The 24,896-nt window shown below is 40.2% G+C and overlaps 1 protein-coding gene across 5 annotated transcripts in view; it reads left to right on the plus strand.

The window, feature by feature from the left end:
- Positions 1 to 24,585, plus strand: part of CNTROB (centrobin, centriole duplication and spindle assembly protein) — a 28,914-nt gene extending 4,329 nt beyond the window's left edge. For 4 of the 5 annotated variants that reach the window (XM_045824395.1, XM_045824394.1, XM_045824396.1 and 1 more), the window contains 15 exons: positions 9 to 125; positions 343 to 459; positions 777 to 875; positions 1,864 to 2,100; positions 2,408 to 2,554; positions 17,983 to 18,116; positions 18,713 to 18,838; positions 19,067 to 19,229; positions 20,124 to 20,382; positions 21,739 to 21,875; positions 22,150 to 22,213; positions 22,372 to 22,548; positions 22,703 to 22,835; positions 23,745 to 23,820; positions 24,059 to 24,585. In XM_045824395.1, coding sequence (XP_045680351.1) covers positions 9 to 125; positions 343 to 459; positions 777 to 875; positions 1,864 to 2,100; positions 2,408 to 2,554; positions 17,983 to 18,116; positions 18,713 to 18,838; positions 19,067 to 19,229; positions 20,124 to 20,382; positions 21,739 to 21,875; positions 22,150 to 22,213; positions 22,372 to 22,548; positions 22,703 to 22,835; positions 23,745 to 23,820; positions 24,059 to 24,184 — 2,112 coding nt within the window. In that variant the 3' untranslated portion in view covers positions 24,185 to 24,585. The remainder of the gene's footprint in view (positions 1 to 8; positions 126 to 342; positions 460 to 776; positions 876 to 1,863; positions 2,101 to 2,407; positions 2,555 to 17,982; positions 18,117 to 18,712; positions 18,839 to 19,066; positions 19,230 to 20,123; positions 20,383 to 21,738; positions 21,876 to 22,149; positions 22,214 to 22,371; positions 22,549 to 22,702; positions 22,836 to 23,744; positions 23,821 to 24,058) is intronic. The other variant, XM_045824397.1, reaches the window with a different exon arrangement.
- The last annotated feature ends 311 nt before the right edge of the window (positions 24,586 to 24,896 follow it).

Raw genomic sequence — 24,896 nt, forward strand, 5'->3', positions numbered from 1 at the left:
CTTCCCAGCATTGTGAGCGTCATATTCAGAGCCTACAGACCCGCGTGCTAGAGCTTCAGCAACAGTTAGCTGTGGCTGTGAATGCTGACCGCAAGAAAGATATCATGATTGAACAATTGGACAAGGTGCCAGGGTAGCAGAATGTAGTGGGTCTCCCCATAGGGTGCACTAAGGAATAATAAATAGGGGATGGCCGACCAACATCTTTTGTTCATGCTAGGAGCTGGGCTAAGGGGTGGGCTTACTGGCTACTGGGAGAAGGTGACTGTTGACCTTGCCCCCATGGGCAGAAGGAAGGCAAAAATATTATTTTGGAATTACATCTGACTTTCCTCTCCTGAGACACTGGCCCGTGTGGTGGAGGGCTGGAACCAGCATGAAGCTGAACGCACAGAAGTACTTCGGGGACTCCAGGAAGAACGCCAGGCAGCTGAACTCACTAGAAGCAAGCAGCAGGAGGTGGGCAATGTGGGTTATATAACCTCAGTCACTGATTACTAGAATGAGGGGGTTGAAATAGCCCTGGAATTAGGGTTCCTACCAGATTGACCTGAATCTTGCAGTAGCTGGCCTGACAATTCTTTCCTATTTCTGCTCCCTTCACTGTTTCTACTGTCAAACATGCATCATTGATGTCTTCCCAGCTTTTCTCATACCATGTAGTCTTTTTGGCCCTCAAGTAATTGACTTAACCCTTAGTTTTAAAGTTTACATTGTTAATGCTTTTTGTATAACATAGAGATTCCCCTCAGTTCTTCTGTCCTGTTTCCTGAAAGACAGTAACCCGCCTAGAACAAAGTCTTTCTGAGGCCATGGAGGCCCTGAATCGTGAGCAGGAAGCTGCCAGACTACAGCACCGGGAAAGAGAAATGCTGGTGAGAATGCTGGGCTGGATTAATTCCAACAGAGGCTGTTATGTTAATTACTTCTAGAGGGCTTGGGCTGTTGGTGGATCATGGGAATTCATAACTTCAGTTGCACCAGGGCAGTAGTTCCCAAAGAGTGTTCCTTAAAATACTAGTTCTGCTAGATTACAAAAAGGGCTCTGCCACCAAGTGAGTTTGACTGCAAATTATTAGAATCCTCATTAGAATCATCTGGGGAATTATTGTAATGTATAGATCTCTGGGACCCATCCCTAGAGGTTTTGATTCAGTAGATATATGGTGGGGTTTGGGAAACGAAATATTTTCAGGAATTTCCTTTGTGATTCTGTTCAACCAGGTTTGGGAACTGTGGTCTAGGGCATAGCCAAAATGGTATGGAATGAGACTCATTCAAGTTCTTATTACCGAAATGATAAGGTGATTACCCATGTGAATTAGTAGCCAGGTTTGGAACTTATTGCATGCATGACACATGCTTGCTATATGCATGCTGGTACTTAGAATCTTAACAGGCTATATCCAACAGTGTTGGTGATGGTTGCTGGTTGGCTAGTACACGATGGTAGGCTGGATATTCTATTCTTTGTGGGATTTCTTTTGATGATGGTGATAGCTATTATATACTGAGTACTTACTACATGCCAGACACTGTGCTAAATGCTTTACATGCTCTTTTCACTTTAATCTTCACAAAGTAGATGACAATATTATGCCTGCCCATTTCACAGATGAGGATGTATACCTAAGGACACATAGTAAATGACAGAGCTGGGACTCAAAGTGAAATTTGAACCCAGATTTACCTATTTCTGGAACAGAAGCTCTTATCTACTATATCAGAATACTTTTGGCTTGCCAGCTTTTGTATTTTTAATGGACACAATTCTCAGTAGGCATATTGTATGGGAGGTGAGGGGGCATGTTGCTGGTCTCTTGAAGGCATGCTGAGGATCTTGGTCTTCTCCTGGGGCTCTAGGAAGAGGAAAGGCAAGCTCTGATGTTAAGATTGGAGCTAGAACAGCAGCAGTGTCGAGCCCTGCAGGAAGAACGGGATGAGGCTCGTGCTGGGCAGCTCAGTGAGCATCGACAGTTGGAGACACTTCAGGTGGCCCTAGAAGAAGAACGACAGACCTGGACCCAGCAAGAGCGCCAGTTTAAGGAACGCTACCAGGCACTGCAGGAGGAGGACCAGGCTCAGTTGGAAAGGGAGAAGGTAAAAGCAGCAGTTGGGGAATGAGGAACAGATGGAAGGCAAAACAATGGAATGAGTTGAAATGTCAAAATATGGGGTGTAGGGGACTCAGATGGAGACTGAAGAACTATGTGTGTATGTGGGAGGCAAGGACATCGAATACATGGGAGACCAAAGAGAAGGACTAAACAGAGATTAGGAACTAGGTCAAATGTGAAGAAAAGGAAAGGAAGCTTGGGGTTTGGGTGGCGGGGGAAGGAAGTGGGGAATAGAAGTAACTAGGAGACAGAAAATTTGGTATATACTTAAGTTTGATTCTCTTTCTCAGGGGAACACGCACAGGGAGGCCCAGGCCGCCCGGGAGGCCCAGCAGCAGCTGGCATCCATGCAGTCTGAGGTGCGGCGGTTGGAAGGAGAGCTGGATATAGCTCGGAGAGAGAGAGATGCTCTGCAGCTGGAAATGAGCTTGGTGCAGGTCAGGAGAAGTGGTCTCGGGTCATTACAAACACATTTCTTTCTTTTTAAAAATTATTTATTTATTTATTTATAGATTTTAATTTATTTATTTTTAGAGGGGAAGGGAGGGAGAGGAACAACAGTGTGTGGTTGCCTCTCACATACCCCCTACTGGGGACCTGGCCCACAACCCAGGCATGTGCCCTGACTGGGAATCAAACCAGGGACCCTTAGTTTCGCAGGCCCACACTCAATCCACTGAGCAACAGCAGCCAGGGCTTATTTTTTTTATTTTTAGAGAGGAGAAGAGAGAGAGAGAAGGGGAGGGAAACATCAATGTGCGAGAAATACATTGATTGGTTACCTTTCGCATGCCACCAATTGGGGACCTGGCCCACAACCCAGACCTGTGTCCTGACCTGGAATAGAATCAGAGACCTTTTAGTTTGCAGGCTGACACTCAGTTCACTGAACCACACCAGCCAGGGCATGGCAAACATGTTTCTGATAGAATTTTGACTTTTATGAGCCTTTGTTTTTATGTATAAAATATGTGTTAAAGGCAAATTACCGTATTTTGCTGTGTATAGTGTTCTGTGTATAATGTGCACCCACATTTTGGGCCCAAACTTTCAGGAAAAAAATCTTTCATTTTAATTTTTCATTTCAATGTTTTATTTATTTATATTTAGATACTTGTTTTTTTTGTATTATAAAGGATTTTAGCATTACTTTTGAACATATGATGGTATAAGAAATTTTTATTTTATTTATTTATTTTTAGAGACAGGGGACGGGAAGGAGAGAGAGAAATGTCAATATGTGGTTACCTCTTTTGCACCCCCCACAGGGGACCTGGCCCACAACCCAGGCATGTGCCCTGACTGGGAACTGAACTGGTCTGTGTTCAATCCACTGAGCTACACCAGCCAGGGCTATGGTACAAGAAATTTTATGTAACAAATAATTACAAAACACAAGAACAGATACAAGGTATTTTGGTACTACCCATGTTTAATACACTTCCTTATTTTTTCCCTCAAAAATTTGGGCAACAAAGTACACATTATACCCTACAAAATATGGTAATACATTTCTGAGACCAAGTCATCTGAGAGATGTTTCCCATTATTAATTGTTGACTTAATCAGATACTCAATTTCTGGGTTAGTTAGACCAGTATTTGACCCCTCGAGCAAATAAATTCCTTTCACCTAGACCATTGAACTGGAGGACCGCCCACACAGAAACTAATTTATCATGGAGACCTAGGATAAAGATGTTAGTAAGCAGTTTATAAGTAGCAATTTATAAAGCTGCTGTGACCCTAAACTGGTGCTGGATGTATGTATGTATTTGTGTATTCAGTAAGTCTATTGAATAGCCCTTCTATATGTAAGCTCCGTGCTAGGAGCTGGAAATAGCCCTTGCCAACAAGGAACTCACCAGCTAGATGGGAAGTTTGTCTACTACACACATATTTGAAGTAGAATGGTAACCGATAATTGAGGGTAAGGAAAACTACTCTTTACTCAGACATCATTTTCTTAGTAAGTAAGGTCTTCCCCAGCCACACTGAGTAAAATGTACAATCTGTGACAATCTGTTTCCCTTCTCTGTTTAATTTTTATTTATAGCATGTAATGTACCTTTTAAAATCTTGCTTATTTTTTGTAAGGTCCTCTAGGGCAAAGATTTTTGTCTGTTCATTGTTGAATCCAAGAATAGTGCCTGGTTTTAGTGTTCAAGTCCTCTATTTACTTATTGTTCTACTCATTATTGAAAGTGGGGTATTGAAGTCTCCAACAATTATTGTTGAACTGTCTATTTCTTCATTCAGTTCTGTCAATTAATATGTTTTGGGGCTCTCTTAGGTCCAATCCTCTGTATTTCTCTGGTGTCAGTTGTTTCTTCTCTTTCATTTTTTATTTTATTAGTTTGGGTCCCTTCTCTCGTTTCTTGATGAGTGTGGTTAAAGGCTTGTCAATCTGGTTTATATTTCCAAAGAACCAGCTCTTGGTTTCATTGATCTTTTGTGTTAGTTTCTTAGACTCTCTTTTGTTTATTGCATCTCTGATCTTTATTATTCCCTTTCTTTTCACATTGGGCTTTGTTTGTTGTTCTTTTCCTAGTTTGAGACTTTTTTTTGTTTCTTGAGGTAGGCCTATATTGCTATGAGTTTCCCTCTTAGGACTGTTTTTGCTGTGGCCCATAGATTTTTGGATTGTGTTTTCATTTTTATTTGTCCCAAGTTATCTTTTGATTTCTCCCTTAATCTCATTGTTAACCCATTCATTGTATAGTAGCATGTTGTTTAGCCTCCGTGTGTTTGTGTGTTTTTCAGGTTGTTTTCTTGTAATTGATTTCTAGTTTCATACCATTGTGGAGGGAGAAGATGCTGACATATTTCAATTTTCTTTAACTTATTGAGACTCGTTTTGTGGCCTAACATCTGATCTACCCTGGAAAATGTTCCATGTGTACTTGAAAAGAATGCATATTCTGCTGCTTTGGAGTGAAATGTCCAAAAATATCAATTGAATCCATCTGGTCCAATGTGTTATTTAAGGCCTTTGTTTTCTTGTTAATTTTCTGTCAAAAGATCTATCCAGTGATGTCAATGGGGTGTTTAAATTCCCTACTATAACTCTATTACTGTTTATCTCTCCCTTTATATGTTCCAACATTTGCTTTATAAATTTAGATGCTCCTATGTTGGTTACATAAACATTTACAAGTATTATAACCTCTTAATTGGATTGATCCCTTTACCATTATGGAATGTCTTTGTCTTTTATTTATAGCTTTTGTTTTAAAGTCTATTTTGCTGGTGTAAGTATTGCTACCCCAGCTTTTATTTTTGTTTCCATTTGCATGAGATATCTTTTTCCATTTCTTTACTTTAGGTCTGTGTATCTTTCAATCAGACATGGGTCTTTTTCATTTTTTATTTATTTATTTTTTAAAAGATTTTTTTTTAAGAGAGAATCTTTTTTTTTAAAGATTTTATTTATTCATTTTTAGAGAGGGAAGGGAGCAAGAAAAAGAGAGAGAGAGAAACATCAAAGTGCGGTTGCTGGGGGCTGTGGCCTGCAACCCAGGCATGTGCCCTGACTGGGAATCAAACCTGTGACACTTTGGTTCACAGCCCGTGCTCAATCCACTGAGCTACGCCAGCCAGTGCAAGATTTTATGTTTTTATTTCCAGAGAGAGGGGAAGGGAAGGAGAAAGAAAGGGACAGAAACATCAATGTGTGGTTGCCTCTTGTGTGCCCCCCAGCTGGGGCCCTGGCCCACAACCCAGGCATGTACCCTGACTGGGAATCGAACCAGTGACCCTTCAGTTCAGAGGCCAGCACTGAATCCACAGAGCCACACCATCCTGGGCTGAGGTGGGTCTTTTTTAGACAGCATGTATCTGTTTGATTATTCATTCAGCTACTCTATGTCTTTTGATTGGAGAATTTAATCTATTTATATGTAAAATGATTATTGATAAGTACACAGTTATTGCCATTTTCTTATTCATTATTTATGTTCTTTTTCCCCCTTTTTCTTCTTCAAGAAGTCCCTTTAACATTTCTTGTAATACTGGTTTGATAGTGATGAACTCGTTTAGCTTTTGGTTGTCTGGGAAGCCCTTTAATATCTTCTGCAATTTTAAATGGTAGCCTTGCTGAGTAGAATGGTCTTGGTTGTAGGTTCTTGCTTTTCATCACTTTGAATATCTGTGCCAATCCTTTCTGGCCTGCAAAGGTTTGTTGAGAAATCATCTGATGATCTGATGAGAGCACCCTTGAAGGTAATTAACTACTTTTCTCTTGTTGCTTTTAAGATTCTGTTTGACTTTAACCTGTGCCATCTTAATTATGATGTGCCTTAGTATGTGCCTCTTTTGCTTCACCTTTTTTGGGATCTCTGTACTTCTTGGGCTTATATGTCAGTTCCTTCATCAGGTTAGGGAAGTGTTCAGTGATTATTTCTTCAAATAGGTTCTTAATCCCTGCTGTCTCTCTTCAACTGGTAGTCTAATGGGAACCCCTTTGTAGGTAACTGTCTCCTTTTCTCTGGTTGCTTGTAAGATTCTATCCTTATCTTTCATCTTGGCTAATGTAATTATGATGTGCCTTGGTGTGTGCTTCCTTGGCCCCAAATTCTTCAGGACTCTCTGAGCTTCCTGGACTTTCTGGAAGTCTATTTCCTTTGCTAGATTGGGGAAGTTCTCCATTATTTTTTTTCAAGTAAGTTTTTCATTTCTTGCTCTTCCTCTTCTCCTCCTGACACCCCTATGATTTGGATGTTGGAATGTTTAAAGTTGTCCCAGAGGTTCCTAAGCCTCTCCTAATCTTTTTTGAGATCTTGTGTCTTCTTTCTGTTCTGGTTGAATGTTTATTTCTTCCTTCTAGTTCAAACCGTTGATTTGAGTCCTGGTTTCCTTCCTTTCACTGTTGGTTCCCTGTGCATTTTCCTTTATTTCACTTTGCGTAGCTTTCACTTTTTCCTCTATTTTGTGACCATACTCAACCATTCCTGTGAGCATCCTGATTACCAGTGTTTTGGACTGTGCATCTGATAGGTTGGCTATCTTTTCATCGCTCAGTTGTATTTTTTCTGGAGCTTTGATCTGTTCTTTCATTTGGGCCATATTTTTTTGTCTAAGTGCACCTGTTATGTTATAAGGGGCGTAGCCTTAGATATTCACCAGGGCAGGGCTACCCATGTCACTGCAATGTGGCGTTGTATGTGGGGGAGGGGTACGAGAGGGAACAATGCCGCTTACTGGGCTCTGGGTGGTTTTCAGTCGCTTCTCCCACAACCCACAATAAAGTGGGCCCTTCTGGTGCTGATCCCCGGGTGGGTGGGCTTCTGTATGTTCTAGGACCCTGTGGTCTCTCCAACAAATTCTCCTGTAAGGCTGGGAGTTTCTCCCGCTGCTGCCTCAACACCCACAGGTTTTTTCCGTCAATTTTTGAGGCTTTATTTCCCCAGGCTGGAACCCTGGGTTGTGTTGTCTATTTCACTCCCCAGTTGTTCCTCCTGGTTTATCTGCATGCAAATGTGGGACCGCCTGCTCCACCAGCTGCTGCCCTTCGCCACCCCTCCTACTGGTCTGGATGAATGTTTCTTCTTTAACTACTTGGTTGTCAGACTTCCATACAGTTCGATTTTCTGGTAGTTCTGGTTGTTTTTGTGTTTAAATTTGTGGTGTCCTTCTTTTGGTTGTGTAAGGAGGCACAGTGTGTCTACCTATGCCTCCATCTTGGCTGGAAGTCTGGCTTCAAGTTACTTTCTAGGTTCATTTCATTTCAGCCTGAGGGATTCCCTTTTGTATTTCTTATAGGGCAGGTCTACTAGTAACAAACACTCTTAGTTTTTGTTTATCTGGGAGTGTCTTAATTTCTTTTTTAATCTTGATTTTTTTTACTACATACAGAATTTTTCTTGATAGTTTTTCTTTCAGCACTATAAATATGTTGTTGCACTGCTTCCTAGCATTCATGCTTTCTTATGAAAAATCAGCTGCTAATCTTATTGTGTCTTTCTTGTAAGTGACAAATTGCATCTTTTATACAGGTTTCAAGATTCTTTGTGTTTAGCTTTTGACAGTTTGATTATAATGTGGTTTAGAGTGGATCTCATTGAGTTTATTCTACTTGGAATTTGTTGAGTTTCTGGGATGTGTAGACTTATGTCTTTCATCCAATTTGGGATGTTTTTCACCATTATTTTATTTTATTTTTTAAATGGATGAGAGAATGAGGGAAAGAGAAATATCAATTTGTTGTTCCACTTATTTATGTATTCATTGGTTGATTCTTGACCAGGGGTTGAACCAGAACCTTGGTGTATCAGATGGAACTCTAACCAACTGAGTTACCCAGCCAGGGTTGGCCATTATGTCTTTAAATATTTTTTTCTGTCCCCTTTTCTCTGTCATCATTCTAGAACTTCACTAATGACTATGTTGGTATATTTGATGATATCCCTCAGGTCCCTCAGGTTCTGTTCATCTTTCTTCATTTTTTTCTCCTCCTGCTCAGTAGACTAGATAATATCAATTGTCTTGTCTTCAAGTTAACTGGCCCTTTCTTCTCCCTGCTCAAATCATTGAGCCCCTATAAAAAATAGACTATCTTTTAGAGCAGTTTTAGGTTCACAGCCAAATTGAATGGAAAGCACAGACATTTCCCATATATGCCTTACCCATACATGCATAGTTTTCTTTATTATCAAAAGTCCCCACCACAGAGATACATTTTCTACAATTGATGAACCTAAAAAAACACATCTTTATCACACAGAGTCCATATTTTAGGGTTCATTCTTGACGTTGTGCATTATATGGGTTTGGACAAATTTATACTGACAGGTATCTACTTTTATAGTATCATACTTAGTAGTTTTACTGTCTTAATAATCCTTTGTGTGTGACCTATTCATATCTTCCTCCCTTTAACCCCTGGCAACCACAGATCTTTTTACTGTCTTCTTACTCTCAGTTCTGTTTTTTTTCAGAATGTCGTATAGTTGGAATCATACATACAGTATGTAGCTTTTTCAGATTGGCTTCTTTCAGTCAGTAGTGCACATTTAAGATTCCTTCATGTCTTTTCATGGCTTGATAGCTCATTTCTTTTTAGTGCTAAATAACATTTCATTGTTTGGATATACCACATTTTACCTACTGAAGGACATCTTGGTTGCTTCCAAGTATTAGCAATTATAAATAAAAGTGCTATAAACATCCATTTGTGTGGATGTGTTTTCAACTCAGAGTGTGATTTCTGGATTGTATGATAAGAGTTTGTTTAGTTTTGTAAGTCTTCCTAAATGGCTGTACCAGTTTGTATTCCCACCAGCAATGAATGAGAATTCCTGTTGCTCCACATGCTCAACATTTGCTGTTGTCAGTGGATTTGGGGCATTCTAATAGGTATATAGCAATATCTAGTGAATTTTTCATATCATTGATTGTGCTGTTCAGCTCCAGAATTTGTTTTTTATTTTGTAAAACTCTATGTCTTTATTGACAGTTCCTATTTATTTATACATTGTCCTGATTTCCTTTGGTTTGTTTTTCATGGTTTCCTTGGGTTCACTGAGCATATTTAAGGCTTTGACTAGTAATCCCAATATCTGAGTTTACATAGGAATAGTACCTGTCAAATTATTTTTCCTTTGAATGAGTAATATTTTCCTGTTTCTTTGCATGTTGTGTAATTTTTGGTTGAGAACTTCACAATTTGAGTATTATAATGTGTAACTCTGGAAATCATATTCTCTCCCTGCTCAGGGATTTCATTTGATGGCCATAAAATCTTTATTTCTTGGTGTGTATGTTAATTGACATTTCTGTTCTGTTATCTCTGTGATTAGCCTGTGACCTGACAGATTTTTTAAAATGTCTCCTTCCCTCTACCCTTTCCAAAACTGTATGTCTCTTTACATGTTTTGATGCTGCCAGGGAAGCCTCTGGCAAGGGGCCCAAAACAAAGGCAGTTGTCTGCTCTGGTTCCTCAGAGAATTGCTAAACTGACCAAAATACAAAATACTGTATTTCTGGAGGGTAAAATCCTTATAACCTACCCTTGCTTCAGCCAACCACTCAAGTAACACAGGCTGCCATTCCCATGGCTGCACAGGGCCTGAGGGGTTGGGGAGGGTGTCTAATTCATGCACCTGGCTCTTTTATCAAAGTTTAGCATCATATGCCTTCATCAAGCACTCATACCTGACTGTTTAAGTGTCTGATTAAGTTCTAGAGTTTCCAAATAGGTTCTGGCTTAACGTAGAAGGACAAACTCCTGGAGTTTCCTATTCTTCTATTTTCAGTGATGTTACTCTATTTTTGTTTTTTAAACTATTTTCTTAAAATACTGCCATAAAACATTAATAATATTGTTTTATAAAGTCAATGTTAATTTTTATGTATCTATATATTTAGTCCTTTAAAAAAAGATTTTATTTATGTACTTTGAGAGAGAAGGGAAGGGAGGGAGAAAGAGAAGGAGAGAAACATCAGTGTGCAAGAGATACATGAATTGGTTGCCTCTTGCTCCCCTGAAACTGGGGACCTGGTCTGCAACCCAGGCATGTGCCCTGACTGGGAATTGAACCAGTGATCTCTCAGTTCACAGGCCAACACTCAATCCACTGAGCCACATCAGCCAGGGCAATTACTCCTTTCTTTGCTCTTCTTCCATTCCTTGAACTCACATCTTCCATCTGGAATCCCTCCCTCCCTTCCTTCCTTCCTTCCTTTCTTTTTTTTTTTCCTTTTTTAAAACCCTCATTGATCAGTTGCCTCCCATAGGTGCCCTGATTAGGGATCAGACCCACAACCTGGGTATGTGCTATGACTGGGGATCAAACCCTCAACCTTTTGGTGTATAGATGACACTCCAACCAACTGAGCCAAGTGGACAGTGCTGGATTATTTTTCTTGATGTCAAAATCTCTTTTATTTATTTTGGTTTAAAAATATCTTTATTTTACATTTATTTTTAGAGGAATTCTTGGATTGGCAGTTACTTCAAAATGTGGAAAATACTCTGTTTTTCATTATTGTTGAGAAGTCAGCTATCAGTTGACCACCATTGCTTTAAGATTTTTGTCTTTTTTGTTTTTATCAGTTTTACTTGGCTGTGCTTAGAGTGTTGTTATTGTTTTTTAAATAATTCTTTATGGGATTCTTAGGCTTTTTGAAATAGTGGTGTCCTTGCATTAGTTCTGGAAAATTCTCAGTCATTGTCTCTGTATATTGGCTCTGCTCCATTGTCTTTGCTGTATCTTTCTGGAATCTGATTAAATTATGTTAGCTTCTGTATCTGTGTTGCTCATTCTCTGTTTTGTATTTTCCTCTTTTGTGTTTTTATGCTTACTGTAGATAATTTCCTATTTATCTTCTAGTTTACTAATTCTCTAACTTTGTCTAATCTACTATTAACTCACCTATTGAGTTTTTAATTTCATGAATTTTTTTATTTCACAAAGTACTACTGCTTTTATTTTCAATCTTAATTTTCCATAGTTTCTTGTTCTCTGATATTTTCAACTTTATCTTTGATTACTAAATACAGTTTTATTATCTGTAGATGATAATTCTAATATCTGAAATGTTTGAGGATCTTTTTCTGCTGTTCCTTGTTTTTGCTGGCTTTCATGGATTCTAGTTTGTTTTCTTTTTGGTTCTGGTTATTTTTAACCATGTGTTGGGTCTTGTATTTGAAAAATTGTAGGAATAATTTGAGGCTTACAGTAAAAGTACTTTGCTCCAAAGAATATTTGCATTTGCTTCTACCAGGTCCTGAAAGACACTGTAAGTCCAGGACCAATTAACCCTAATTTTCAGTGGTTGGGATTCCTGGGTGATTTTAGCTGAGCTTTATTTTGAATAGGGTGTTCTACTTCTAATTCACTTCCATCCTAAAAATGAGTCTCAATTTATTGTGAGTAGGGTCTCTAGTTAGACTCCCCAGTTTATGTGGGCCTTGGCCTTAGATTTCTGTTCATTTGCCCTTGAAAGGAAGTCAAGACAAAAATTTTAATTTTCTCAGGTAAGTAAATACCCCCAGGGCAAAAATGGCATCTACCATGCTTGCTACCTGAGTAGGTGCGTGCTCTCTCTCTCTCTCTTTACTTTGGCCTAGTTATTCTATACTGTTTTGTTACCTCTTTGATGCTCTTTTAGGAAGACTTTCTATAGAGAAAGGAAAAAATAGAATTAAATTTTATTGATTTGTTTGTTGTTAACCAAAATAACCTAATCTGCTAATTTTAGGAGAGTTAACTTGGGTAACTTAATCTGCTAGTACTAGAAACAGGAAAATCTACTTCTTGTCTTCTTATATTCTGAAATAGTTTGTAAGGTTGCCATTAATTTGTGCTTCTTGAATATTTGATATTTGACTACAGATTTTGCTTCTTTAATGTTTATGGAAATACTTAGGCTTTTATTTCTTCTTGAATTATTTTTGGTGCACTCACATTCTCTCTGTCCTTCCCCTTGTCCCCTATATATTCATTTCAATTTTCAGTTTTCTAATTTATTGACTTAAAGTTGCATAATTTTATCTTTTCAATGTCTAAAGCATCTTTTCTATTTTTTATTCCTGATATTCATTTGTGTGTCATTTCTCTTATCTTCTTTTTTTAAAACCATCTTACTTGTCATTTACTTGAATATATTTCCAGAGGATTAACTTTAGGAATGGCTTTTTCTTCTATTTTATTAATATCTATACTTTATTTCATTCACTATGTTTTCTTTGGTTTTATTTTGTTATTCTTTTAAAATCTTAAGATAGGCCCTGGCTGGTATGGCTCAGTGGATTGAGTGCCAGCCCATGAACCAAAGGGTCACCAATTCAGTTCCCATTCAGGGCACATGCCTGGGTTGCGGGCCAGGTCCCCAGTGGGGGCCATGTGAGAGGCAACCACACACTGATGTTTCTCTTCCTCTCTTTCTCCTTCCCTTTCCCTCTCTTTGAAAATAAATAAATAAATAAAATATTAAAAAAAAATCTTTAGATGCCTCTGTGTTCATTGTAGCCTTCTTTTCTAAATTTCTGTATAAATGTTAATTTAAGTGTATTCTACAACTTATCCAATGTAGTATTTCTCTTGTTATTTGATTCTGACTAATACTTAGTTTTTTATATTATTACTTTTGATCTCCTGAATTATTTTTAAACATATAGGGTTTTTATGATTATGTTTTTATGATTGACTTATAGCTTGTCTGCTTTATGATTAAAGAGCATGGTCTTTTAAAAATTATTTATTTATGTATATTCTTACCCAACTTTTTGTTTCAAAATATTTCATACTTAAAGAAATGTTGGCCTGGCTGGCGTAGTAGCTCAGTGGATTGAGCGCAGGATGCGAACCAAAGTGTCACAGGTTCGCTTCCCAGTCAGGGTATATGTCTGGGTTGCAGGCCATGGCCCCCAGCAACTGCACATTGATGTTTCTCTCTGTCTCTCTTTCTTCTTCCCTTCCCTCTCTAAAAAATAATAAATAAAATCTTAAAAAAAAAAGAAATGTTGTATCATAGTATAATGAATACTTACATTCATCAAATGCATCAACATTTGGTTACATCTGTCTGTTGTATATGTTGTACCTATCTCTCTCTTTTCTCCTTTCCTCACACTCTTTCTCTTTCTCCCTTTCTCACCTCACATCCTTTGAGTGTTTCTTTTGGACATCATGAGAGAATATGCTTTTTTAATTTAAATTATTTGAGACTCAATTTGTCTCTTAAAACATGGCCAGCTTTTCTAGATGTTTCGTTTGTGCTTGAAATATGTATTTATAGTGTTTGGGTGAAGTTTTGTTTGTGTCTCTTTGTGTGTGTGCCTAGTTTGTTAATTATGCTCTTTAAACCATCATATCTTGATTGTTTTTTTTTTCTGTTAAAATTTGTATATTTCTCCTGCAGTCTGTCAATTTTGCCTTATATATATATATATTTATTATTATTATTATTATTATTATTATTATTATTATATATTCTCACTGGAGGACCTGCTTATTGATTTTAGAGAGAGGGTAAGGGAGGGGGAGGGAGAGAGGAAGAGAAACATGATGTGAGAGAGAAACATTGATCTGTTGCCTCTTGTACACCCCTGACTGGGGACCAAACTGCAGCCTAGATATGTGCCCTGACTAGGGATTGAACCTGTGACTTTTTAGTTTACTGGATGATGTTTGAACCAACTGAGCCACATTAGACAGGCTTGCTATATATACATTTGTGACTATATTATTAAATGCAGATAAATTTTTAAATTGCTATATCTTTTCTGGTAATTGAATGTTTTATCCTTACCTTAAGAGGTGACTCTCTTTATCTTTATAATGCTTTTTGCCTTAGGGAATATTTTTGCTTAATATTAATTGAGCTATACCAGTCTTTCTTTTAAAAACAGAATTTGCCTGGCAAATATTTTCCTAATCTTTTTACTTTCAACTTTTATACATTTGTCTTTTACCTGGTACATTTAGTTCATTGACATTTATTTATTCATAACTGGATCTGTGCCCTACTTTATCTTACTTTGTCTTACCTGTTCAGAGTTTATTTTTCTCTCCTTTCTTGTATCTTTTAGATTCATTATTTTTTTTCTCATTTTTCTCACTGACACTTTTTCCTTAGCTAGTTTCAAAGTGATAAACTGAATTTTTGTTCATTTGTTTGCTTGCTTATTTAGGGGTTACTTTAGAAATAATAACATGTATACTTAAATTATTAGAGTTTACTTATTAGAGGTAAATACCAAAGAAAAAGAAAGCCATCAATTCTTTTTTTTAAAGATTTTTTTATTTATTTTTAGAAAGGGAAAGGAGGGAGAAAGAGAGAAACATCAATGTGCGGTTGCTGGGGGCCATGGCCTGAAACCTAGGCATGTGCCCTGGCTGGGAATCGAACCTGTGATACTTTGGTTTGCAGCCCACGCTCAATCCATTGAGCTATGCCAGCCAGGGCTTTTTTTCTTTTCTTTTTTTTTAAGTAGTCTTTTCTCTTTTTTTTCTTTTTTTTTTTTAATTAATTAATTTATTTTTTTAGAGAGGGAAGGGAGGGAGAAAGAGAGAGAGAGAGAAACATCAGTGTGCGGTTGTTGGGGGTCGTGGCCTACAACCCAGGCATATGCCCTGACTGGGAATCGAACCTGCAATGCTTTGGTTCGCAGCCCACGCTCAATCCACTGAGCTATGCCAGCCAGGGCAAGCCATCAATTCTATGTAGGTGGGTCCACGTAAAATTCTCAGAGAACTTTAAAAAATATTTTAAAATATAATAAAAATTATCTATAACACAAGTTTAAATAATACAGAAGTAAAAAGTATTGGTTACCTTCTCTTATCACACCATTTGGAGTGCCTCCTTCAGAACTTCTCATATATATGCATATGGGTTGGTGCTTTAAAAAAGTGAACATGCTTTGTATTTGTTGCAACTTGGTTTTTTAACCTCATAATATATCATAGATATCTCTCCATGTCAACACATATAGATGTGCATCATTATTTTTAAGGGTTATATAATATTGCAATGAATGGATGACTTACTTAAGCATTTTCCTTTTGAAGAGAAATTTACAATGACACCAATTTTTGCTATAAAAACAGTGCTTCAGTGAACATCAGTGTACATTAATATTTGGCATCCCTTCTATAGGACAAATTCCTAAAAGTGGAATTGCTGGCTTAAAGGGAATGCATATTAAATTTTATCATTAAAGAAATTAGGTAACAAAATATCTAGAGTAGTCAAAAACATAGAAACAGAAAGCAGAATGGTGGTTGCCAGTGCTGGGGTGGGGGGATGAGGGGTTGTTATTCAGTGTATACAGAGTTTTAGCTTTACAAGATGAAAAAGTTCTAGAGATCTGTACAACAGTGTGGACATATTGCATTAGCCAAAAAGTCTGTTACATTTTTTCTATAACATAAAAGACACACTTTTCATTTTCACCAATAACTTTATTGATTTGGATATTGTATGTCAGTTATCTCCCGCTGTTGGCTTCTAGTGGGTAGAGGCCAGGGGTGCTGCTAAGCATCCCCCAATGCATAAGAGAACCCCACAGCAAAGAATCATTTGGCTAAAATGTCAATAGAACCAAGAAACTTCACAAACCACTTTTGACACATTCTATGAGTCACAGCACCTTCTCCATACACTGCACAAATCTTTTGTGTTTTAGTTGCATTTTTACCTTTCTTGAAATAATAAAGCATAATATGCTGAAAATGTTGCCTATCTTCTTCCATCTTCAGTATTAAAATGGCTGCACAAAAACTCACCAATTTTGATAAGTTCTTTTAAATGCATGCTGATATGCCAGCTGTCACAATAACAATATAACAAAATTGTTTCAAATGAAGTTAAAACAACTAAGCACTACTAGAGCCATAAAAAAAAAAACTAATGGACTTTTTGGCCAACCCAATAGTTAACAGTACTCAAATGTACACTTAAAATGGATTAAAAGGGTAAATTTCATACTATATATTTCTTACCACAATTTAAGAATTGTTTAAAAAAAGATTTTAGGTTGCTGCAAGAGTTTGGTATGATTGGGATGTATTTGGGAGTGATGAGGTAGATGGGTAGTGGGAGATCATAAAGGTCCTTGTAAGACATTTTAAGCAGCCAGAACTTTATTTTTTAGGCAGTTCGGGCATTTGAAGACTTTCAAACAAAGGAATAAATTGAGTATTTTTGTGTTTTAGGATATTCACTGAACCACAAAGTTGAGGATCTAGTGGGGCCAAAATGGGAGAGGACAGAGGGTAGAATAGAGGCAGTGAAGTCAATTAGACTTGAAATAATATTGAATTAATGTAGTAGTAAGTGGAGGGGTAAATTAGGTGTTAAGGAAGTAGAATGGCGTTACCAGTTGGAAGGGGTAAAGAAGTAAGAGGAGTCAAGGATAACTCCAGGTTTCAAATAGCTTGTGTTTCAGTGGCCAGTGGTTGCATTAACTAAGGCAAGAAATGTAATAGGAACAGAAGGTTTAAGGGTAAAAAACCAAATGAACTCATTTTGGATGTATCATTTTTGAGGTGTATCCAAATAAAGCCAAGTATGAGCTTACTGGGTGTATGGCTTAAAGCCTGGAGGAAAGGTCTAGGCTAAAGAGAGATCTAGAAAGCATTTTAAGGTATAAATGGTAGCAAAAAACATGACCGACAGGCCAAACATTTATTATCCACACTTTAAAGCATCAGCGGCCAGTGTTAGTGTATGAAGACTGGTCAGACTGAGGACAGAACTCAAGGAAGCAGCCAACCTTTGTGGGCAGTTGGAAGAAGAGCAGTCAGTGGAGACTGAGAGGTGGTCAGATAGAATGAGAACAAGAGACGGTGGCATTGTGAGGGCTAAGGGAAAATGGTTTTAGCAGGAAGGATTGGGATAGGTGGCTGATGTTGCAGTAAGGTCACATAAGACTGCAAAATCACCACTGTTGTATTTAGAAATTAAATTCTTTGCCATGAAGTACTGTATACTGTAAGTAGAAATCAGATTTCAGTGAGTTGAAAAAGGAATATGAGGTGAGAAAATGGAGAGAATGAAAGACTAATTCTGCTTTAGGAGGTAGGGACACTGACATTTATTAATGTCTCCTGGGTTTCAGGTACTGTTATCTCAGACACATACTACAGATTTCACTGTTCTACCTAACATATCTTTTGGTTTAAAAGTATTTTTTTGTCCAGAGTCATTTTAATTTTAGTGTACATACAGTGTGTGAGTACCTCATGATCTAAAAGGAAAGGGAACCTCTTTCACTCTCTGTGGCAAAATTCTTGTTCTTCATCCTTTGGGCATAGGAGGGGAAATGTTGGCAAATGGATTTTTTTGTCTACATTATATCCTCCATCCTCCTTTAATCCCCAGCAGAATTGAGCTATTACCCCACCTTCCTTCACTCCCAGGCCCGGTATGAAAGCCAGCGGATCCAGCTGGAGTCAGAGCTGGCCGTGCAGCTGGAGCAGCGGGTGACAGAGCGGCTGGCGCAGGCTCAGGAGAGCAGCTTGCGGCAAGCAGCCTCCCTGAGGGAACATCACAGGTACCTGGGACTTACTGGGTGCCGCGTCTCCTCAGCCACGCAGGTGTTGTTAGTGCCCTGCCCACATCCTCTCAGATCCCTTTATCATCTTCCAACATGCTGGCTCCTGTCAGCTGGGACCTAAGTCTGTCTGTTGGAGAGCCGCCTGCAGGTGCACATAGAGAGCTGGAGTGCTTGATGATTTTCCTCCCACAGGGCGTAGTCCTTAACCAATAACTGGTGGGTGCAGGAATATAAATTTCCCAGCTCCCTTGTCTCTGATGGGGACAATGATGAGCTTGACCTACACCATCTCCGAGTTGACCTGTGGGATTGAGCCTCCTTTCAATCCCAGTTTCATTTCTCCTCACCTCCACTTCTCGACCATTCTTTTTCCTGGAAATGTTTCTTAAATAAATAATCCTCATCTCAGTCTTCGCTTCTGGGGAACCCATCCTAAAACAGCAGCTTTGTTCTTTCCTCTTTCCTAAGCCCACTGTGCTGTGCCAGGCTGGCTGCCTGCGGCTAGCTGTCTCTCACACATACACTCTGCCTTTTCTCATTCGATTACTTCTGTCTCCAGATTCAACCCTCTTTTCTCACCTGTGTCCTCTCAGGAAGCAGCTGCAGGACCTAAATGGACAGCACCAGCAGGAATTGTCCACTCAGTTGGCTCAGTTCAAGGTGGAAATGGCAGAACGAGAGGAAAGGCAACAGCAGGTGGCTCAGGACTATGAGCTCAGGTACCGGTCCTTAGAGTATTGCTTTTACACCTCAGTCCCTTTCCTGTGCACAGAGCCCAGACTGGGAAGGGTGAAGAGCTGCCGCCTCCACAGACTTGTCCTCTTCTACATTGGCCTCTGCTCCTTGCAGAATTTCCAATGTCTGACATTCCACTCTGGTTCGCCTTATTCTCCAAGTCTTTGCTTTCTCAAAGGCTACCTGTGTTAGCTCTCCCATCTTTTCTTCAGATTGGCCCGGGAGCAAGCTCGAGTGCGGGACCTGCAGAGTAGGAACCAGCAGCTGGAGGAACAGCGGGCTGAGCTTGTAGAGCGACTCCAAGCCATGCTGCAGGCCCACTGGGAGGAGGCAAACCGACTGCTCAGCACCTCTGCCCTGCCTTCTAACCCCCCAGTAGGCATTACCCCTTTAAGTTAAGCTTCTCAGAGTTGTAGATAGATCCCTTTTTTGGAAATCTAGCTTCCTCCCAAGATAAGTCCTAAATTCAGGTCCTTGAACCTGCATTAAAAAAAAAATCCGAGGAACTGTCTCATCAAAAGAAATCTTTTTTTCTGTGGCCATAGCTCACCCAGACTGGCCACAGTGCATTGGATCTAACTCTCTTTTCCCAGCTCACGAGGTGGTGAGGAACATGTGATTCTAGTTTTGCCAAGCAGTAATTGAATTACGATGTTAAGGGCCAAAATTGTTGCTAAGTCCTGCCCTAGAGTAGGATTAGGAGCCTCACCCCTGGCCTATCTTATGTTACTTGGCATCTCCTGCTTCCTTCTTTTAATTACGAAATTTTTATTATTAGCTAAAATGTTTTTTGGAATAGATATGCACATGGCAAGGAAAAAAATCCAAACCATTCAAAAAGGTATAGAGTGAAAAGTAATCTGCCTCCCAAATCTGCACCTCAGTCTTCCAGCTCCTCTCTCCAGCAGCAACTGCTGTTACTGGTGTCTGGAGCACTCCCCCCACAAATGGTAGCCTTCTACACACTATTGTGTGGTTTTTTATTTAACTAAGTGCTTATTGGCGGAATTTAAAGTTGTTTCATATGTTTTGTTTTTACAAATTGCTGCAATAAATATCATTAATACATATCTGTCCAAGTGTATCTGTAAAATTTCTAGAAGTGGAATTGTAAAATCAAAAGTAAGCATCTTAAAATTTGACAGACATTATCAAATCTTCTTTTAAGGAAGTTTTAATTTGTAATCTTACTAAAGTATCTGTACCACATCTTGTCTCTTTTAATACCCTGGGCTTTGACCCTTCTTTCTGCCTCTCTCTTGTGCCCAGGTCCCTACCACCAGCCCCTGCAGCCCTGGGCCACACGAACCAGAGAAGGGGGAGAGGAGGGTCTGGAATATGCCTCCCATGGCTGTGGCCCTAAAGCCTGTGTTGCAGCAGAGCCGGGAAGCAAGGGACGAGCTGGCTGGAGTGCCACCTGTTCTTTGTAGCCCCTCCCCAGATCTTAGCCTCCTGCTGGACCCCACTTTCCAGAGCCAACATTCCTTCCAGGCCCTGGAACCAAAGCCAGATCTCACTGAATCTTCAGGTAACTGGGAACAGATATCACCCCTTACATGCACTAATTGGCTCCCTCTTACCTACCTGCTTCTCAGTCTGGGACTTGAGTATTTGGATTCCCAGATGTCTGAGTGACTGTACATCGCAAGGAGCAGAAATCCACTCGAGCTGGATTGAATAAAGGGAGTGAGATCTCAGGGAAATGTGGTGTAGCTAGACCTAATGAGAACTGGAGTTTGGCTCCAGCAGTGCTCTCAGGAACTGAGGCGGCTGCTACTCCTCTCTTTGGGCTTGCGTGGGCACTTAACTCTGCCTCTCCCTGCACGTCTGTTCCTTTCTCTTGGCAGGCTACCACTTTTTCTCACTCAAGGTGCTAGCTCTCATAACTTTGGCTTGCACATGGACTTGATCAGCCATGACACTGATTCCAGCCAAGACTAAACAACCTTATAGAGACCATGGGTCTCTGTTTCTTAGGTCCAGTTTAAAGAGAGGCCATCTGATGGGTTGGCAACCATCCCTTGGATTGGCTAACCTTGGGAGTGGTGTCCACCCCTGGTTTAGTCATCTGTAACTTGGGTGGATGGGGGTGCTGTGTATAGTGCAAACATGAAAAGCCAGGTTGAATTAAGAATGAGGGATGAACCCTGGCTGGTGTGGCTCAGTTGGTTGGAGCCTGTATACCGAAAGATTGCAGGTTTGAGTCCCAGTCATGGCAGATACCTAGATTGTGGGTTTCACCCCTGGCCCAGGAGCCTATAAGAGGCAACCCATTGATGTTTCTCACATCAGTGTTTCTCTTTTTCACTGTCTCTTTCCCCAACTTTTTTTTCTAAAAGCAATAAAAAAAATGTCCTCAGGTGAGGATTAAAGAAATTAAAAAAAGAATGAGGGATGAATTATATCACATTTTTAGTAAAAGGTGAAAGATTTATACTATCTGAAGAGAAACCAGAGTAATGTATATATCACATTTCAAACATAAAAGTTGTGTAATTATAAAAACGAATTGAGGGCATGTTCTGGTGAAGGAACCAGAACATGTTTATTAATCCTAAACCATTCTGAATATTAGTTTCTGTTCTTTAAGTGGTTTATGGTGCTATTTATTATTTATTTAGAGTCTGAATACCACAGCTTTCTCCTCTGTCTACACTTCTTAGAATTCAGCTCTTCCATCTCTCAGTTCCCTTCACCCCTTCCCTCCAGCTATTTTAATCTTTCGTTATCTTCTCACTGCAGCGTCACTCTTATGTTGAATAGGCCTCTTTCTTCTGGGCATTTGGTGAGTTGAGTTATGGAGGAACCCCTCCCCCTACAACATACACATGTGTGCACACACACATACATGTGCACACTCGCATGTACACGTTTCATTTTGCAGATGGGGCCTTGCATCCCAATCACAGAGCAGAACGGCCATTCCCTGAGGAAGATCCTGGATCAGATGGGGATGGCTTCCTAAAGCCAGGGCTGCTGCCCCCTTCTCAGCTCGAGGGCCTCAAGCATTTTTTGCACCAGGTCAGAGAGGGCCCACGCATCCCACCTTATTTTCTTCTTCCATTCTTCATTTCCTCTTTCTGCTGTAGGAGTCCAGGACTCTGGCATCATCTCCCTTTTAGAATTAATACTTTGTCCCAGCTTCTTACTCTCCCAGTCTTATTCCTATCTCAGAAGTCCTTTCTGGAACTTAGGCAACCAACCGTAGCTCTTACTTCCGCAGCCTCTGCTTCCCTCAGATACCTAAGACTTTCTTTATTGGCCCTGAGGAAACCTTACTATCTTGTCCCCCCAGCTGCTGGAGACAGTACCCCAGAACAATGAGAACCCCTCTGTTGACCTGTTGCCCTCTAAGTCTGGTGAGTGCCAGCTCTAAAAAAGATTGGGGCTAGGAAACGTGAGAGGATGGATTTTTAGGACCTGGCAAAGGTGGTGAAGCCTAATAAAGGCCAGGGGGATGGACCTCCTTGGCTCTTTAGCCCATTTCATGATTCTTTGATCTCTTTCCTCTTGCTAGGTCCCAATCACTTGCCTGTCCCATCTTGGGAGGACGCCCCTCAAGTGCCACAACTCCCACCCCCTGTCCATAAAACTAAAGTGCCCTTAGCCATGGCGTCCAATCTTTTCCGGGCCCATGAGCTTCCCTCAACCCACTTACGGAGCAGTGGCCCCAGCAGTGGCTCCCCAGAGAGAGGTAAGCAGGTCATGGTTTACTGGGAGATGAAAAGGGAGGTGTTGGGTGTGGAGCAAGTACCTGGAACTAAGGCCCTTCAGGGTTCCTAGGGAGCTGGGAGGGGGGCTCGGGAGAGCATGTCTAGGATGAGGACCATTACTGATTTGTCTCTCAGGTGGAGATGGGCTCGCATCCTCGAGGCAACTGATGGAGGTGTCTCAGCTGTTACGACTGTACCAGGCTCGGGGCTGGGGGGCACTGCCTCCTGAGGACCTGCTGCTCTACCTGAAGAGGCTGGAGCATAGCGGGTACCAGCCTGGAAGGGAAGGGTTATTTGGGCAGAATCTGAACAGTGCGCAGGGAGATGGCTCGGGCAGGGAAGAGAGTGTGTGTGTTGTCCATTGAGTGCTCTTTTGTCCTTTTCTGGGGAAGAAAGTAAAGATAAGATACAGATTGAGTCTCTTCTTCCTACATCTCTCCCTGCTCCCCACCTTTCTTTTCATTCTTTAGACATTTAAAAAAAATTATATCTAGAGAGAAGGGAAGGGAGGGAGAAAGAGAGAGAGAAACATCTGTCAGTTGCCTCTTACATGCACCCTAACTGGGAACTGAATCCGCAACCCAGGCATGTGCTCTGACTCAGAATGGAACCTGCAACCTTTCGGTTTACAGGATGATGCCCAACCAACTGAGCCACACTGGCCAGGGCCCCCTACCTTTATTTTTTTTGTCTCTTCCATTCTACTTCATTTTTTTCTTTGCTTCTAAAAAAAGTCTCTTCACCATGTCTTTCTACCTTAGTTTTTTCTTCTTTACCCTGCAGCACTTAACTCAGAATCCTAGGATTGTGACACCCTAGTATAACTCAATATTTGATTTCATTAATGTCTCCTCCCATTTTTAAAAATTATTTATTTATTTTTAGAGGAGAGAAGGGAGGGAGAAAGAGAGGGAGAGAAACATCAATGTGTGGTTGCCTCTGATGTGCCTCCTACTAGGGGACCTGGCCCGCAACCCTGACTGGGAATTGAACCATCAACCCTTTGGTTCACAGGCTGGCACTCAATCCACTGAGCCACACCAGTCAGGGCCCTCCTATTTGATTCCAGGTCTATCTTGTTTATTCTTAAGAGACAAAGTTGGGGAGTAGTTCTTCTATTTAACGTTGAGGTAGGGAGAACTCTTCCTCCATCCTCATCCCTTGATTTGTATGGCAGGACTGATGGCGGCCGAGGGGATAGTGTCCCCAGAAGGAACACAGACTCCCGCTTGGGTGAGCTCCCCCGGAAAGAGGTGAGCAAAAGCAAGGCAGAGCAAGGGATAGAAGGGCCCTCGTTGACTCATTCCTCCAACTCTGCGCACACTGCACTCTATGGCCTGACCCACCCCATTCCTGTTCCCATTCTCTGTAGTATGATCACTCCCTCTTGCCGAAGGATTCTCATCCTTTCCTTGCATGAGTTTTCCGCAGTGGAGCAGGAGATGAGAGTATAGGATGCTGACTTTCTCTTCTCTTTCCTTCAACGCTCAGGCTCCCTCCCAGGCTCTCCCTCGCCGCCTTGCCACAGTTCCTAGGAGTGAAAAACCTCCGGCACGCAAGAAAAGTGGGCACCCTGCCCCTGGTAGCATGAGGAGTCGGGCAGGAATCTGGAGATAAGCCCCTTGGCCTTTCTTCTCTTCTTTGTTCTCTTATTACTATTTTAATAAATGCTCGGTAGTCTGTATTAGAGTCTGTGACTCAGGAATTTGGCAAATGGAGGTTTTACAGGAAATTACTTTGTAAAGAAACCTCATTTTATTCTGTTTGAGTATGTTTTTCATATGTTTCTATTTTATATTATGTGGAAAAAGACATGAAGACAGCCTTATGGCTAGATTGGAGAAGTTTTAATGAGCCACGTTTCAATGTTTTAAGAGTAAAACCCACAGAGTAATTATTAGCTCTGGTTGGTAGTATCATTTTGAATGATTTTTATTTTCTTTATGTATTTCTGTGTTTTCCAAATTTTCTAAAACAAGCATGTATTATTAATCAGAAAAAAACCAAACTTTTAATAAAAGAATAAGTTATATAAAGACTTTGAGTAAAAATTTGATTGTTGGAGAGACAGGTCTTTCTTTTCAGAGCAGACAATTATTTGAGATTGCATTAGTAAGATTCTGGAAGATTCCACTCCAGCCAGCAGACATTATGGCCTCGGTGTTCACAACATGTATACAACATGTATAAAAAACTAGAGTGCTGGCAAGAGAAATAAAGCCCATAATTACAAAAAAATTCCATCCTAACACTCACCAAAATGAACAAAGAGAAACAATATTAGAGAAGAAATGGCATCTATGTGAAACTAAGAAATGCCCCAACTTCA

This window comes from Phyllostomus hastatus, unplaced genomic scaffold (genome assembly GCF_019186645.2).
Source record: "Phyllostomus hastatus isolate PE091 unplaced genomic scaffold, TTU_PhHast_1.1 phas_scaffold_55, whole genome shotgun sequence".
NCBI classification, from domain to species: Eukaryota; Metazoa; Chordata; class Mammalia; order Chiroptera; family Phyllostomidae; genus Phyllostomus; species Phyllostomus hastatus.